Source organism: Thalassophryne amazonica, chromosome 1 (assembly GCF_902500255.1).
Source record: "Thalassophryne amazonica chromosome 1, fThaAma1.1, whole genome shotgun sequence".
In the NCBI taxonomy this organism is placed as follows: domain Eukaryota; kingdom Metazoa; phylum Chordata; class Actinopteri; order Batrachoidiformes; family Batrachoididae; genus Thalassophryne; species Thalassophryne amazonica.
Genome location: NC_047103.1, coordinates 1,763,728 through 1,782,324, shown reverse-complemented (window position 1 = coordinate 1,782,324; position 18,597 = coordinate 1,763,728). Strand labels below are relative to the sequence as shown.

Here is an 18,597-nt window from a genome sequence, read left to right as displayed (position 1 = left end):
CAAAAATGACTCCAAGATTTCTCACAGTATTACTAGAGGTCAGGGTAATGCCATCCAGAGTAAGGATCTGGTTAGACACCATGTTTCTAAGATTTGTGGGGCCAAGTACAATAACTTCAGTTTTATCTGAGTTTAAAAGCAGGAAATTAGAGGTCATCCATGTCTTTATGTCTGTAAGACAATCCTGCAGTTTAGCTAATTGGTGTGTGTCCTCTGGCTTCATGGATAGATAAAGCTGGGTATCATCTGCGTAACAATGAAAATTTAAGCAATACCGTCTAATAATACTGCCTAAGGGAAGCATATATAAAGTGAATAAAATTGGTCCTAGCACAGAACCTTGTGGAACTCCATAATTAACTTTAGTCTGTGAAGAAGATTCCCCATTTACATGAACAAATTGTAATCTATTAGACAAATATGATTCAAACCACCGCAGTGCAGTGCCTTTAATACCTATGGCATGCTCTAATCTCTGTAATAAAATTTTATGGTCAACAGTATCAAAAGCAGCACTGAGGTCTAACAGAACAAGCACAGAGATGAGTCCACTGTCCGAGGCCATAAGAAGATCATTTGTAACCTTCACTAATGCTGTTTCTGTACTATGATGAATTCTAAAACCTGACTGAAACTCTTCAAATAGACCATTCCTCTGCAGATGATCAGTTAGCTGTTTTACAACTACCCTTTCAAGAATTTTTGAGAGAAAAGGAAGGTTGGAGATTGGCCTATAATTAGCTAAGATAGCTGGGTCAAGTGATGGCTTTTTAAGTAATGGTTTAATTACTGCCACCTTAAAAGCCTGTGGTACATAGCCAACTAACAAAGATAGATTGATCATATTTAAGATCGAAGCATTAAATAATGGTAGGGCTTCCTTGAGCAGCCTGGTAGGAATGGGGTCTAATAAACATGTTGATGGTTTGGATGAAGTAACTAATGAAAATAACTCAGACAGAACAATCGGAGAGAAAGAGTCTAACCAAATACCGGCATCACTGAAAGCAGCCAAAGATAACGATACGTCTTTGGGATGGTTATGAGTAATTTTTTCTCTAATAGTTAAAATTTTGTTAGCAAAGAAAGTAATGAACTCATTACTAGTTAAAGATAATGGAATACTCAGCTCAATAGAGCTCTGACTCTTTGTCAGCCTGGCTACAGTGCTGAAAAGAAACCTGGGGTTGTTCTTATTTTCTTCAATTAGTGATGAGTAGAAAGATGTCCTAGCTTTACGGAGGGCTTTTTTATAGAGCAACAGACTCTTTTTCCAGGCTAAGTGAAGATCTTCTAAATTAGTGAGACGCCATTTCCTCTCCAACTTACGGGTTATCTGCTTTAAGCTACGAGTTTGAGAGTTATACCATGGAGTCAGACACTTCTGATTTAAAGCTCTCTTTTTCAGAGGAGCTACAGCATCCAAAGTTGTCTTCAATGAGGATGTAAAACTATTGACGAGATACTCTATCTCCCTTACAGAGTTTAGGTAGCTACTCTGCACTGTGTTGTTATATGGCATTAGAGAACATAAAGAAGGAATCATATCCTTAAACCTAGTTACAGCGCTTTCTGAAAGACTTCTAGTGTAATGAAACTTATTCCCTACTGCTGGGTAGTCCATCAGAGTAAATGTAAATGTTATTAAAAAATGATCAGACAGAAGGGAGTTTTCAGGGAATACTGTTAAGTCTTCTATTTCCATACCATAAGTCAGAACAAGATCTAAGATATGATTAAAGTGGTGGGTGGACTCATTTACTTTTTGAGCAAAGCCAATAGAGTCTAATAATAGATTAAATGCAGTGTTGAGGCTGTCATTCTCAGCATCTGTGTGGATGTTAAAATCGCCCACTATAATTATCTTATCTGAGCTAAGCACTAAGTCAGACAAAAGGTCTGAAAATTCACAGAGAAACTCACAGTAACGACCAGGTGGACGATAGATAATAACAAATAAAACTGGTTTTTGGGACTTCCAATTTGGATGGACAAGACTAAGAGACAAGCTTTCAAATGAATTAAAGCTCTGTCTGGGTTTTTGATTAATTAATAAGCTGGAATGGAAGATTGCTGCTAATCCACCGCCCCGGCCCGTGCTACGAGCATTCTGACAGTTAGTGTGACTCGGGGGTGTTGACTCATTTAAACTAACATATTCATCCTGCTGTAACCAGGTTTCTGTTAGGCAGAATAAATCAATATGTTGATCAATTATTATATCATTTACCAACAGGGACTTATCATTGTTAATAATGATAATAATAATGTTCTTCTTCTTAATATGATTATTTATATTATCATTGGATAATAATAATGTTCTTCTTCTTAATATGATTATTAATATTATCATTGTTAATGATAATAATAATGTTCTTCTTCTTCTTAATATGATTATTTATATTATCATTGGATAATAATAATGTTCTTCTTTTTAATATGATTATTAATATTATTGTTAATAATGATAATAATAATGTTCTTCTTCTTAATATGATTATTTATATTATCATTGGATAATAATAATGTTCTTCTTCTTAATATGATTATTAATATTATCATTGTTAATGATAATAATAATGTTCTTCTTCTTCTTAATATGATTATTTATATTATCATTGGATAATAATAATGTTCTTCTTTTTAATATGATTATTATTATCATTGTTAATAATGATAATAATAATGTTCTTCTTCTTCTTAATATGATTATTTATATTATCATTGGATAATAATAATGTTCTTCTTCTTAATATGATTATTAATATTATCATTGTTAATGATAATAATAATGTTCTTCTTCTTCTTAATATGATTATTTATATTATCATTGGATAATAATAATGTTCTTCTTTTTAATATGATTATTAATATTATTGTTAATAATGATAATAATAATGTTCTTCTTAATATGATTATTAATATTATCATTGTTAATAATGATAATAATAATGTTCTTCTTCTTCTTAATATGATTATTTATATTATCATTGGATAATAATAATGTTCTTTTTAATATGATTATTAATATTATCATTGTTAATAATGATAATAATAATGTTCTTCTTCTTAATATGATTATTAATATTATCATTGTTAATAATGATAATAATAATGTTCTCCTTCTTCTTAATATGATCATTTATATTATCATTGGATAATAATAATGTTCTTCTTCTTAATATGATTATTAATATTATCATTGTTAATAATGATAATAATAATGTTCTTCTTCTTAATATGATTATTAATATTATCATTGTTAATAATGATAATAATAATGTTCTCCTTCTTCTTAATATGATCATTTATATTATCATTGGATAATAATAATGTTCTTCTTCTTCTTAATATGATTATTAATATTATCATTGTTAATAATGATAATAATAATGTTCTTCTTCTTAATATGATTATTTATATTATCATTGGATAATAATAATGTTCTTCTTCTTCTTAATATGATTATTAATATTATCATTGTTAATAATGATAATAATAATCTTCTTCTTAATATGATTATTTATGTTATCATTGGATAATAATGTTCTTCTTAATATGATTATTAATATTATCATTGTTAATAATGATAATAATAATGTTCTCCTTCTTCTTAATATGATCATTTATATTATCATTGGATAATAATAATGTTCTTCTTCTTCTTAATATGATTATTAATATTATCATTGTTAATAATGATAATAATAATGTTCTTCTTCTTAATATGATTATTTATGTTATCATTGGATAATAATAATGTTCTTCTTCTTCTTAATATGATTATTAATATTATCATTGTTAATAATGATAATAATAATGTTCTTCTTCTTAATATGATCATTTATATTATCATTGGATAATAATAATGTTCTTCTTCTTCTTAATATGATTATTAATATTATCATTGTTAATAATGATAATAATAATGTTCTTCTTCTTCTTAATATGATTATTTATATTATCATTGCTAATAATGATAATAATAATGTTCTTCTTTTTAATATGATTATTAATATTATCATTGTTAATAATGATAATAATAATGTTCTTAATGATTATTAATATTATCATTGTTAATAATGATAATAATAATGTTCTTCTTAATATGATTATTTATATTATCATTGTTAATAATGATAATAATAATGTTCTTCTTCTTAATATGATTATTAATATTATCATTGTTAATAATGATAATAATAATGTTCTTCTTCTTAATACGATTATTAATATTATCATTGTTAATAATGATAATATTGTTCTTCTTCTTAATATGATTATTAATATTATCATTGTTAATAATGATAATAATAATGTTCTTCTTCTTCTTAATATGATTATTAATATTATCATTGTTAATAATGATAATAATGTTCTTCTTCTTAATACGATTATTAATATTATCATTGTTAATAATGATAATGATAATAATGAAAATAAATAATGTTCTTCTTAATATGAATTTTATCATTGTTAATAATGATAATAATAATGTTCTTCTTAATATGATTATTATGAATATTATCATTGTTAATAATGATAATAATAATGTTCTTCTTCTTAATACGATTATTAATATTATCATTGTTAATAATGATAATAATAATGTTCTTCTTCTTAATATTATTCTCATTAATATTATTCTTATTATGTGCCGTGTTGCAGACTCGAGGCTGGTTTTCATTCTCTTCTTTTTTATAGATTCTTTCTGTTTTCCACTGAACTGTGAAGTTGTGACTGGAGAAACAACAGACCAAAGTGTCTCCTGTCACAGCCACTGATGCTTCTTTCGGGATGTCAGACGTCTTGGTGGCTTCCCTCACTCGTCTCTTTTGTGCAGGCTCAGTTGATGACAGCTGTCAAAAGAGAATTGGCTGTGAAAGTGGTGTTTTTGTTGAATTTCAGTCATGTTGTAGAGATTTGTTTTCACTTTGAGATTATTTCGGAAGCTGAATGTTTTGTTGATGTACATTGTACAGTAAAGCAGTTTGGTCTTGTGTAATCTTTTGGGTTGTGGTATTTTTGTTTTCCTGCACAGACGACAGTCAGACGATGACCAGTGAAACCAGCAGCCTGGTCCAATCACACTACAAACAGCGCGAGTCGGACCGCGAGGCGCCGCCGTACCAGACGGCCCAGCTTCACCCGGCCGTGCGCGTGGCCGACCTGCTGCAGCACATCACGCAGATGAAGTGTGCCGAAGGTTACGGGTTCAAGGAGGAGTATGAGGTCAGAGTGCATCCTCACACATCATTAACGAGATCAGAACATCTTATAAATCTGCTTCAGAGCTTCAGTGTGACACTGTTTTTTTTCTTTGTAAATTTAAGTTTTTCTGATCTTTGAGTTCCTGTTGAAGGCATCATCAGCATCACTTCAGCTCGTCATGTCACATGATCCACTCTGTTGTTTACTTTACCAGCAGTCAGTAGTGTTTGACATTTTAGTTACTCGACTGCAACCGAAAGAGTTCAGATGACTCATTTATGACTCAAACTAAACCAAAATATGCTGTAAATAGAAACACTGTCTGTCAGTCTGTGTTGACTGAACTAGTTACCAGTCTTAACTCACCCACACAGCTGGCTCAGTCAGCGTGGCGTCAGGCTGCTGCCAGTGATTCAAAAAATAATTTAAATGTCTTGTGACGTTGCATATTTGTGCACAATGATTAAATACACACAGATAATGACATTCATAATTATATTTTAAAGTATTTATTGTTTTGTCAAAAGAAATCAAAATAACCACATTCAGACACTTTTCTGCACAAAAAGAAACAACTTCCTAGAGATCTGTCTGACTGTAAATCACATCATCTCTGAGCGTGACCTCAGCGCACAGGGAAGAAACCTGTAGCAGAGCAGACAACATGGAGGTCAAAAGCCAACACCAACAACTGCTGGAGAACAGGAAGAACAAACTCTTTATACAGGCAATGTAGAAAACTAAGAGAAGCTTTTGTGGAGGAGTAGTGGCACGGAGGGGAGGAGCAGATCTCCCAGAAAAGCTGCACCGCAAATTAAACCGCTTCAGTCGCAACTGAACATCTTCACAAACAAACACAGATCACTGGATGGTTTTGTTGGAGTTCAATGAAATCAGTCATTGTCATGGTTTGGCCCTCTCCGGCCTCCTGTTATGGTTTTGCCATCCATCTGTGATCCTGCCCGGTGATTTTCTGTTTGGTTATTTTCTCTTGCTTCATCGTTAGTGCCGTTTTACTTTTGGCTCTGCCCTTTATTTACTTTGTTGATTCTGCTTTCCCGTTTTTTTTCTTCAGTCACTGGATGTACTGTCTGTTTATATCAGGGTTCTAGCTAGGATAAAATTTTAGCGTAGTGGTAATGTCGAGGGAGTGAATCGACTGGGGGGGTGGGGGGGGGGGGTTGGTGTGGAAGGGGGGAAGCTTTTGAAAATTCAAGCTAAAAATTGTCCATTCTAGGGGAACCCAAAGGGGAAAAGACAGGTACAACAGCCCAAGTCCCTTCATCATGTCCAGAAGGCTGGGGAAGTTTGTTGAGTGGACAATCTCATTCTGGGTTGGCCAGTACATGGCCCTCAGTGAGACAGTCAGAGTCCGTGGACATATTTAAGTCAAGACTTAAAACCTATTTTTATTCTCTTTCTTATGAGTAGTTTTTATTTTCTTGTTTTATTCTTTTACTTCTGTTTTTAATTAGGTATTTGAATTTTTTTATTTGTATTTATTCATTTTAATTTTTTATGTTGGACTGTTCTGTGTGAGGCACCTTTCAGACGGCTTTTGTTGTAATTTGGCGCTTTATAAGCTAATTAAATTGAAATTGAACAACATTTTATTGAGTCTTAAAGTAAATAAATATGGAATTGGTTACTGGATCCTTAAACTCTGGACATAATAAACTCTACATGGTGGATCCTTGATCTCTGAACATAAACAGAAATAAAATCTGTTAGTTTTTGTCAAAAGCATTTCCTTTCAGACATTATTATTGGCGTGAATGTCTTTCCATATGAGCTGAGCTCTACAGCTGTGCTGCAGGTCAGGTTTATAAAGAATGCAGGACGTCTCATTTTGGGAGGAAAAAACCTTTTAGTCGATTGTAGTTTATTTTGTGTATTGCAACGTTTGTAAGAGGTGTCATTTTATTTAAAGCGGTGATTCGTTTTGAAGTTATTAATTCCGAGCGGACTCTGTCTCAGCAGAGAGCTGCGCAGCATTTAGAGCTGTGACAACGGAACGGAGGACGATTCTCGTTTGTTGACTGCAACAAGACAAGAGTCCCAGTTAGTGACTTTAATCCACACAAAAGTGACTCATGATATTTTAATGGCTTTGAGAGGAGTTAAGAAGCGGACTTACCGTTTCTGAAGAGCAGCGAATCAAAGAGCCACGAGCCATTGAATCGAAGCATTGCTTCAATTCACGCTTCAAACTGGAGTCGCGCTGCAAAAACGGTTGATTACAGACGCTGTATTGAAAATAAGCGTAACGGTCCAAAATTATAGTGTAATGGGCCGTAACGCAAGTTTGCGCTAGCTAGAACCCTGTATATACTGTTGCTACATGTAGTTTCGTTCTAGTTTAGTCTTGATCTTTTTCCTTGTTGAACTTTTTTGGTCTCATTTTATTTTCTAGTTTCTGTCACTAATTCCTCTGCTTCTGTTTACCTGGTTTCACTTTCCTGCACTCTCTTGCACCTGCTGGACTCACCTTTGTCATGTCCTCACCTTCCCCACACCTGACTCTTATCACGTCCTGATTATCCCACCTGCATTTAAGCTCCGTCTTTCATGTTCTTCACTGCTGGTTCATTGTGCTTCATGCCTTGTGCTTCTGCCCTTGTCTCAGCCCTTTTTGCTCTTTTTCTCGCCGTAGTTTGACTTTGATCTGGTTGCCTTACTAAGTATGACCCTGCTTGTGTTTTTTGGACTCTGCTCTCGTCTCTGCCTGCATACTCTGCCTTACTATGTTTTTGAACATTACTTGTTTTTTGACTACACCTCAGCCCAATGTCTGCCTGTTACCTCTGTATCGCTGCCTGCCTACCCGTGTACTGAACTGCTGCCTTGCCTCCAGATAAAGCCTTTTGATAATTCCCCCATCTCTGCCTGTGGGTCTGCATTTGTGTCCTCCACTTTTTGTGCCACTCGTTCAAGAATCCTGACAGTCATGAAGAATATTGTTCAGTTAAAGTGGCCACAGCAGTGAGTGAGCCCATGCAGAGACGACTGAGGGAAGCCACCAAGACTGAAGGACTTAGAAGCGTCGAGAGATGTTTGTCTGTTGATACACCACTCTCAGCTGCATGGTAGAGTGGAACACTGAAGGACTTTGATGAAGTCTGGACTCATCTTGGTGGCTTCTTTCATTTGCAGGATGCATGGGTAAAAGCAGACATCACAGACAGCTGGTGTGTGGCATCAACACAAAGTCAATGAGGCGGTTCAAACTGACCCAGGATCAGCACAAACCTTTCTGAAGCTGCTGAGATGAAAATAAGACTCAGGTTAATTTTTGATTTAATTTAATTTATTTAGTTTATATAGTGTCAAACCACAACAAAAGCTGCCTCAAGGCACCTCACACAAGTAAGGTCTAACCTCACCAACCCCTACCTGCTTTAGGACAGTAAAACAGCATTTAAATTATGTGAATGTTTGAACATATCAGAGGTGGAATAACTATGAGAACCTGATGATTCTGTTAGTTTAACTACGAGGACCTGATGATTCTGATGGTTTAACTATGAGGGCCTGATGATTCTGTTAGTTTAACTATGAGGACCTAATGGTTCTGATGGTTTAACTATGAGGACCTGATGATTCTGATGGTTTAACTACGAGGACCTGATGATTCTGTTAGTTTAACTACGAGGACCTGATGATTCTGATGGTTTAACTATGAGGGCCTGATGATTCTGTTAGTTTAACTATGAGGACCTAATGGTTCTGATGGTTTAACTATGAGGACCTGATGATTCTGATGGTTTAACTACAAGGACCTGATGATTCTGTTAGTTTAACTACGAGGACCTGATGATTCTGATGGTTTAACTGTGAGGACCTGATGATTCTGTTAGTTTAACTAGGAGGACCTGATGATTCTGATGGTTTAACTGTGAGGACCTGATGATTCTGTTAGTTTAACTATGAGGACCTGATGATTCTGTTAGTTTAACTATGAGGACCTAATGGTTCTGATGGTTTAACTATGAGGACCTGATGATTCTGATGGTTTAACTACGAGGACCTGATGATTCTGTTAGTTTAACTACGAGGACCTGATGATTCTGATGGTTTAACTGTGAGGACCTGATGATTCTGTTAGTTTAACTATGAGGACCTGATGATTCTGTTAGTTTAACTACGAGGACCTGATGATTCTGATGGTTTAACTGTGAGGACCTGATGATTCTGTTAGTTTAACTATGAGGACCTAATGGTTCTGATGGTTTAACTACGAGGACCTGATGGTTCTGATGGTTTAACTACGAGGACCTGATGATTCTGATGGTTTAACTACGAGGACCTGATGATTCTGATTGTTTAACTATGAGGACCTGATAATTCTGGTGGTTTAACTACGAGGACCTGATGATTCTGATGGTTTAACTATGAGGACCTGATGATCCTGATGGTTTAACTACGAGGACCTGATGATTCTGATTGTTTAACTATGACGACCTGATGATTCTGTTAGTTTAACTATGAGGAACTAATGGTTCTGATGGTTTAATTATGAGGACCTGATGATTCTGATGGTTTAACTATGAGGACCTAATGATTCTGATGGTTTAACTATGAGGACCTGATGATTCTGATGGTTTAACTGTGAGGACCTGATGATTGTGTTAGTTTAACTATGAGGATCTAATGGTTCTGATGGTTTAACTATGAGGACCTGATGATTCTGGTGGTTTAACTACGAGGACCTGATGATTCTGATGGTTTAACTATGAGGGCCTGATGATTCTGTTAGTTTAACTATGAGGACCTGATGATTCTGTTAGTTTAACTACGAGGACCTGATGATTCTGATGGTTTAACTATGAGGACATAATGATTCTGATGGTTTAACTATGAGGACCTGATGATTCTGTTAGTTTAACTACGAGGACCTGATGATTCTGATGGTTTAACTATGAGGACATAATGATTCTGATGGTTTAACTATGAGGATCTGATGATTCTGTTAGTTTAACTACGAGGACCTGATAATTCTGGTGGTTTAACTATGAGGACCTGATAATTCTGGTGGTTTAACTACGAGGACCTGATGATTCTGATGGTTTAACTATGAGGGCCTGATGATTCTGTTAGATTAACTATGAGGACCTAATGGTTCTGATGGTTTAATTATGAGGACCTGATGATTCTGTTAGTTTAACTATGAGGACCTGATGATTCTGTTAGTTTAACTACGAGGACCTGATGATTCTGTTAGTTAAACTATGAGGACCTGATGATTCTGATGGTTTAACTATGAGGACCTAATGATTCTGATGGTTTAACTACAAGGACCTGATGATTCTGTTAGTTTAACTACGAGGACCTGATGATTCTGTTAGTTTAACTACAAGGACCTGATGATTCTGATGGTTTAACTATGAGGACCTGATGATTCTGTTAGTTTAACTACAAGGACCTGATGATTCTGTTAGTTTAACTACGAGGACCTGATGATTCTGATGGTTTAACTATTAGGACCTAATGATTCTGATGGTTTAACTACAAGGACCTGATGATTCTGTTAGTTTAACTACGAGGACCTGATGATTCTGATGGTTTAACTATTAGGACCTAATGATTCTGATGGTTTAACTACAAGGACCTGATGATTCTGTTAGTTTAACTACGAGGACCTAATGGTTCTGATGGTTTAACTGCGAGGATCTGATGTGTGCATGTGGGCAGGTGCATGTCTATGCACACACAAGCTTTGAAGGAAATCTGGACCTGTAGGAAGGTGTGTGGGAGAAAGTATGTTTATTTATTTTGTGTTCAGCACCATGGACAGCGATTGTGCACCATGTTTGGATCACACGGCGGCCCACAGACAGCTGCTGTCTGAGCCATATTTCTGCTACATCACTGAACTCCCAATAAAGTCATTACTTCAGCGCACTCCTTTATTATTAGTATTTAATATTACGTCCTGATTTGCCCGTGTCCTTACTATGGCTCCTGTTAAGAATTGATAAGAAATTGTTCCATTCACTGACATTGATAGCCTTTTTGCTGAACAGTTCCTTTGTTGGTTCTTAAACTCACATTATGCTGGAGCGGCCGTTGGTTTTGAGGGTGTCTATCAGGAAAATGATCATTTCTCTACGTTGATTGTGGGCCCGCTGTTTCTGAGAAGCGAAGCAGCGGGTTGCAGCACAAGCTGTGAAGCAGTCTCAGAAGCAGCGAAGCCATGACCATGTACAAATTTTATTAATTTTTATTATGTCCAGAGATTTAAGATCCAGTGGGCAATTTCATATTGATTTACTTTAAGATTCAATGAAATGTTGTTGACATAGATTAACATTTAGTACAGAGAAAATTCTCAGTATTGATAAGGGAATTGATAAGGAATCAGATCAATAATGGCAATGATATTGAAAAAAATCCTATCAGTACCCATCCCTAGTCCTTACCATGCATAGTTTGAACATGTCCAAAGTTCAGACACATCCTCCACGTCTCTGGAGGACACACTGCGCCCTTTGCATACTGGGTTCTTAATAAGCTGGCAGGTTCTGGGTCAGTCAGTTTTTTGTGGACATTGTGGAAGCGTGGCTGAGTGTGTCAGGGACATGAAGCCGATCACAGAACCTTGGTCTTAACAAAGCCGGCCTTCAACAATAAATTTCTTTTTGCAGCCATTCCAAACTCAAAACTCCAATCCTCTGAAGTGGCAGCGACACGCATGGCACCTGAACCCTCCGCTAACTCAGCCCTCGCTGTCTGCACTTTGAGTCCACCATGCTGATAAAAGACCATCAGTTAGAACACTGAACAAAGACACGTCTGTGTGTGGTTTGCTGCACTATCCAGAGATATGTTTTCCACCAGATCCAGGCCTGATTACATTCCACTCACTTCACCATGACTTTATTATTGGGTTAGTCCACATAGCAAAGAAGATGTCAAACTTGTGAGGTGAAGCTCCACCTTCTGTATGAAACCCTACCTGCCTATGAAGGCATGAAGACATTTTAAAATAAAGACTTTTTACAACAATCCCTAATCAGGAGAAGCCAGGACAACATTTAAAAATTCAAATAAAAACCCCTGCAGTCATTCTCACATTTACTTTGACTTGTGTTTCACTGCAGACAGAATGAACACAAAATAATTAATGTTTTTTTCTGGTAAACATCATCTCATTTGTTAATATTCCAAAAAAGTTGAAATGGAGCCATTTAGGGGCTTGAAATACAATAATAATATGAGCGAAGCGTTGCGCAGCGGCGTGAAGCTCGCTCATGGTACAGGGCGTCCTAAACACGAAGTGCCAATTTTCAAATCCACAGTAAAACAGGAAATGTTCAAATGTCAAACACTTCCTGGATTGACAGACAAGATCCCATGGAATCTCGCGGGAACTCAGTGGCAAGTTCACACTCAAACAGGAAGTACCAACTTTTCAATCACAGTGAAACAGGAAATGTTCTAATGTCAAACACTTCCTGGCATGGGTGGAGCTAGAGCGGAGGCTGGGGTTTCATTGGACTCGCCTGAAATCTGATTGGACACAGATGATTGACATGTCACGGCACCACACATCTGGTTGAAAGAGCTGCATTTTCAAATCAGTGAGTCAGATTGACTGCTAGGTTCCTCCTGTCCAGTAGTTGGTGCTGTGTACCACAAAAAGTTCTAATTCACCTTAGTAGAAGAAGAAAAACGTTTGAACTGAACACGTCGTTTGAACTATGGACTTCTAATCACACCAAACTTATATTGGTGAGTAAAAGGCCGTATTTTATGTCAGAAATGAGGTCCAGGTTGTTAAAAGCAGCATTTCTCCTTTAATTTGGGTTGTCTTATATACACATGTTTAAGCTAACAGACAGCAGCTGGTTCATGCTCTGTTGGCTTACTAGTGCAGCAGATAACTGAAACAGTCCTTCAAATGGTGATACAAGCATCAAATTCAGCACAAATACAGCTGGAGCAAAATTAATGGAGCAGCTTTAACTTTTGACCCCTGTACAAACTGAAACTGGCCTTTGTCACCATTCTTACTGTTTTTACCTCATAACTCCAGAACATTCAGTCACAGATTGTCTAAACTATAGCTTTTTTGGAATCTTTATGATCAGGCAAATAATGTGGTGTAGTTTTCTATATGATTGAAGCATCTTTTAATTTTGACCAGGGGTGGGCAACTTGTTCCAGAAAGGGACAAGAGGGGGCAGGTTTTCTTTGCAGCCACTGATTCCACCAGGTGATTTCACTGATTAACTGATTCCATCTGTTCAAAGTGATATTAATCAGTGAAATCGCCTGGTGGAATCAGTAAAGAAACTGTAAAGAAAAAGCTATCAATCTGTCAATCCTTTCCGTGTCCGGGCCGGGTGAGGTTTCCCGTGTTGAGTCAAATTAAGCCGCAGGCTCCACTCCTGGTGGTGCCCTTCCGTCAATTCCTTTAAGTTTCAGCTTTGCAACCATACTCCCCCTGGAACCCAAATACTTTGGTTTCCCAAATTATATACCAAAGAATACCAAACTATATCTTTTTTTGGGAAAAAAAGAAAGTCTATAAAAAAAGATATAGTTTGGACAATCTGTGACTGAATGTTCTGGAGTTATGAGGTAAAAACAGTAAGAATGGTGACAAAGGCCAGTGTCACTTTGTACAGGGGTCAAAAGTTAAAGTTGCTCCATTAATTTTGCTCCAGCTGTATATGTGCTGAATTTGATGCTTGTATCACCATTTGAAGGATTCCACTCTAAATATTCTCTTATCTGCTGCACTATATATGAGATGTAAGATGTTGCTTCTCACTGTTTCTCAACTGTACTCAAAAGTATTGGAACACTTGGTATATCTGGTTTAATATATTTTATTGGAGTGTGAACAAATACAAAATAAACAATTATACAGAAAATGTTGCACACATATTTTCCTTTTTTATACAAGAAGTAACAATAAAAAATAAAAATAAAAATGTTAATAATAAAACATTACAGAGAATACCAAATATAAGCAGTTTTCACTAAAAATAGTGCAAATGGTAAATTTAAGAGTTAAAATTAAAGTTAAATAAATAAAAATAACTAAAATGGAGGGGGGGTGGCTGGCTTAAGAAGTTTTAAAAAAGTCGATAAAAGGCTGCTATTTTTTAAAGAATTTGTTTATGTCACCTTTCCTTGAATATCGTATCATTTCCAATTTCAAAAAAGACATGACCTCATTCATCCATTGAGTGCTGGATGGGACATTTACAGATTTCCACTGTAACAGAATTTGACGTCTGGCGATGAGGGATGTAAACGATAAAACTGTAACTGCAAGGATGAGTAGTTGGAGAAGTTTTCTGGAAGACCAAAAATAGCCACATAGGGTGAAAAATCTATTGTTTTGGAGAGGACTTTAGATAAAGTATCAAAGTAAACCTGCCAATAATTTGTGAGTGCTGAGCAAGAGAAAAACATGTGAGTAAGATTACAGGGTGACATACCACACCTGTCACAAACATCCACTGTGGATAGAAAAATTTGAGCTAGTCTTGTCTTTGAGTAATGACATCTAAACAAAACTTTAAATTGGATCAAAGACAAGCGGCACAATGTACTTTTATGGATGAGCTGTAGTGCAAAGTCCCACCAGTGATCATCAAGGGCTAGCCCCAACTCACGCTCCCAGGACTCTTTGGTTTTGGAGATCAAATTACAATCATAAGTTTGGATATTGCCATACATTTTTGAGATTAAAGATTTTTGAGAAGGATTTAATTGAATAAGCTCAGCCCAAACTTGGAATGTGGAAAAGACTGGGTCAGTAAATTTAGGTTTAAACACATGATTTCTTAACAAAGGAGTGAGAGAGGAAGGATCAGCAAATCCATACTGCTTCCTGAATTGAAACCATATCTTGAGACTAGAAACTACCACAGAACTATTGTTAAGGCCAGAGGGGTTGACAGTTGCAGAACCAGTTAATAGGGCAGGTAATGATGACATGGAGCATGATTGAGCCTCCAGTTGACACCATGGCACATCAAACTTTTTCATCCAGTAAGTCATTCTGGTTATATTCACAGCCCAATAATAGAACTGAAAATTTGGCAAGGAGAGGCCACCATCAAATTTACAATTTTGAAGTATTTTTAATCTAACTCTAGGTGCCTTGCCATTTCATATAAAATGTGAAATTGTAGAATCAATTAATTTAAAAAACTGTTTAGGTAAAAAAAATGGGCAAACTTTGAAACAAAAATAGGAACTTTGGTAGAACAACCATTTTAATTGTATTAATTCTACCAATCAAAGTGAGAGGTAGGGAATTCCATATCTGAAAGTCTGCCCTCACTTCAGTCAATAAGGGTAAGAAATTTGACGGATAAAGAGATTTGTAAGATCTAGTCAGGTTGACCCCCAAATATTTAAATCCTGACGGAGTGAGTTTAAAAGGGACATCTGATGGAGAAAGTTGCATTGCCGATTTATTGACAGGGTAGCATTCACTCACACTTGAAACATTGATTTTGTAACCTGAAAAAGAGCCAAACCTATGGAAAATTGAGATTATATTAGGAACAACTGTTTTTGGGTCTTTGACATATAATAACAAGTGATCTGCATAGAGTGAGAGTTTAAATTCCATGCGCATGCATGTAATACCGGTGAAAAATGGAGAAGCTCTCAAATGTATAGATAAAGGTTCTATTGCAAAGGCGAATAAAAGAGGTGACAAGGGACAGCCCTGTCTGCAGCCTCTATTTAAGGTAAAATATTCAGATTGAACATTGTTAGTGACAATACTGGCACATGGTTGAGTGTAAAGAAGGCGTATCCAAGATATAAATACTTTGCCGAAACCAAATTTAGTTAAAACGGTGAATAAATAGCGCCATTCAACTCTATCAAACGCCTTTTCAGCGTCGATTGTTATTACAACTTCAGGAATAGCATTGGCGACTTTTGAGTATATAATATTTAATAGAGTACGAATGTTGTAAAAAAGTTGTCGCCCCTTTATAAAGCCTGTTTGTTCTTTTGAAATAATTGCTGGTAATGTTTTTTCCAAACGGCAAGCCAAAGCCTTTGCCAGAATTTTTGCATCAACATTCATCAAAGAAATAGGTCTGTAAGAAGTGCAAAGATCAGGATCCTTATCCTTTTTTAGTAAGAGGCTAATTGAGGCCTGTCTTAATGTAGGAGGAAGGCTACCAGAGGACAGAGATTCGACATATACTGAGGGTAATAAAGGAATGAGTTTAGTCTGAAAAGTTTTGATGAATTCAACTGGATATCCATCAGGGCCAGGAGCTCTGAGATTATTCATGCTACGTAAAGCGAAGGATAGTTCCTGGACAGTCAGTTCCGAATCTAATAGAGTTGCTGATTCTTGGCTTATGGTAGGGAAATCAAGATCATCTAAAAAAATTATTCATGTCTTTCACATCCGAAGAAAATTCCGAACTGTACAGAGACTTGTAAAAAGTAGAAAAAACTGAGTTAATAGATTTAGGTTCCTCCACCAAAGCGCCCATTCCATCTTTAATATGCGGTATCAATCGAGAGGATGCTTGAGGACATAAGTGATGAGCTAATAATCTTCCTGACTTATCATCATGTTCGTAGTATTTGGTGCGAGAGTGCAGTAATAGACGTTCTGCTTCAGCTGTTGTGATAAGGTCCAAGTCGGTTTGTACTTCAGTACTTCAGACAACTTTATTGATCCCAAAAAAGGGCAATTATGTTTACACTCCAATTAGGGGCAGAGAGTGGTAAGAGGAGAGGCAGGAGCATGCTTTGGTCCATGTGTAAGTCTATCAGTTTATTGTCCTTGTGGGTTGAGATACAAATGGAGCCAAATAGTCTCACCAGAACCTGGATAAATTCCTCTGGAGGTAAACAGAGGGCAATTGACCTTGATGCCTATAATGTTGCAGCCGAGCAGTGAAAAACACTTTTTTTATAGATCCACTCACTCAGCCAAATCCCAATTATAAATTAAGAATATTCCTAACTTTGAATTAAGAATATTCACTGGCCTCCAAAACCTTCAGCTTCAACTGCAAGGCACGCATCAGCTCCAAGGTGTCATCCAATTTGCGTCTAAGTTCAAGAGCCGAGCAGTCTGAGAATGCACTGCCTTGCCAACCTCGTTAATCATGACGGACAAGCGAGGGGCCGTGGTTCTTGATGCCGCCGTCTTGCCAATTTTCCGGTAGATCAGGGCAGCACATAAGCCAAAAAGTACCAACCCTGCTACCATAAGACCAAAAATGAATAAATCCTCGACGTCCTCCACAGAGAAATGCACCAAGCATGCCACACGCCAAGAACTCCAGGAGTCGAGGACATAGCCCGCAGGATACGTTCCATCTGGGCAAGTGTCAGTAGCGTTCAGAGACCAGTTGATCAGTTCCATTATTAATCCAATAGTAGTCCAATAAAGCCAGAATCCTATATAGGTTTGAGGAATTGACAAGTCTGGTGAAGTAGGGACTTGAAGGTTAAAAGCAGAGAGATAAGGGAGAGTGGAGGAGATGCGACCGTCCTCGTCGGAGTCCCAATCAATCAATCAATCAATTTTTTTTATATAGCGCCAAATCACAACAAACAGTTGCCCCAAGGTGCTTTATATTGTAAGGCAAGGCCATACAATAATTATGTAAAACCCCAACGGTCAAAACGACCCCCTGTGAGCAAGCACTTGGCTACAGTGGGAAGGAAAAACTCCCTTTTAACAGGAAGAAACCTCCAGCAGAACCAGGCTCAGGGAGGGGTAGTCTTCTGCTGGGACTGGTTGGGGCTGAGGGAGAGAACCAGGAAAAAGACATGCTGTGGAGGGGAGCAGAGATCGATCACTAATGATTAAATGCAGAGTGGTGCATACAGAGCAAAAAGAGAAAGAAACAATGCATCATGGGAACCCCCCAGCAGTCTACGTCTATAGCAGCATAACTAAGGGATGGTTCAGGGTCACCTGATCCAGCCCTAACTATAAGCTTTAGCAAAAAGGAAAGTTTTAAGCCTAATCTTAAAAGTAGAGAGGGTGTCTGTCTCCCTGATCTGAATTGGGAGCTGGTTCCACAGGAGAGGAGCCTGAAAGCTGAAGGCTCTGCCTCCCATTCTACTCTTACAAACCTAGGAACTACAAGTAAGCCTGCAGTCTGAGAGCGAAGCGCTCTATTGGGGTGATATGGTACTACGAGGTCCCTAAGATAAGATGGGACCTGATTATTCAAAACCTTATAAGTAAGAAGAAGAATTTTAAATTCTATTCTAGAATTAACAGGAAGCCAATGAAGAGAGGCCAATATGGGTGAGATATGCTCTCTCCTTCTAGTCCCCGTCAGTACTCTAGCTGCAGCATTTTGAATTAACTGAAGGCTTTTTAGGGAACTTTTAGGACAACCTGATAATAATGAATTACAATAGTCC

The 18,597-nt window shown here is 36.7% G+C and overlaps 1 protein-coding gene across 1 annotated transcript in view; it reads left to right on the top strand.

The window, feature by feature from the left end:
* ptprma (protein tyrosine phosphatase receptor type Ma) overlaps positions 1-18,597 on the top strand; it is a 535,684-nt gene that overhangs the window by 396,746 nt on the left and 120,341 nt on the right. Inside the window, exon 21 of the mRNA XM_034183087.1 lies at positions 5,042-5,232. Within this exon, the coding sequence (XP_034038978.1) occupies positions 5,042-5,232 (191 nt within the window). The remainder of the gene's footprint in view (positions 1-5,041; positions 5,233-18,597) is intronic.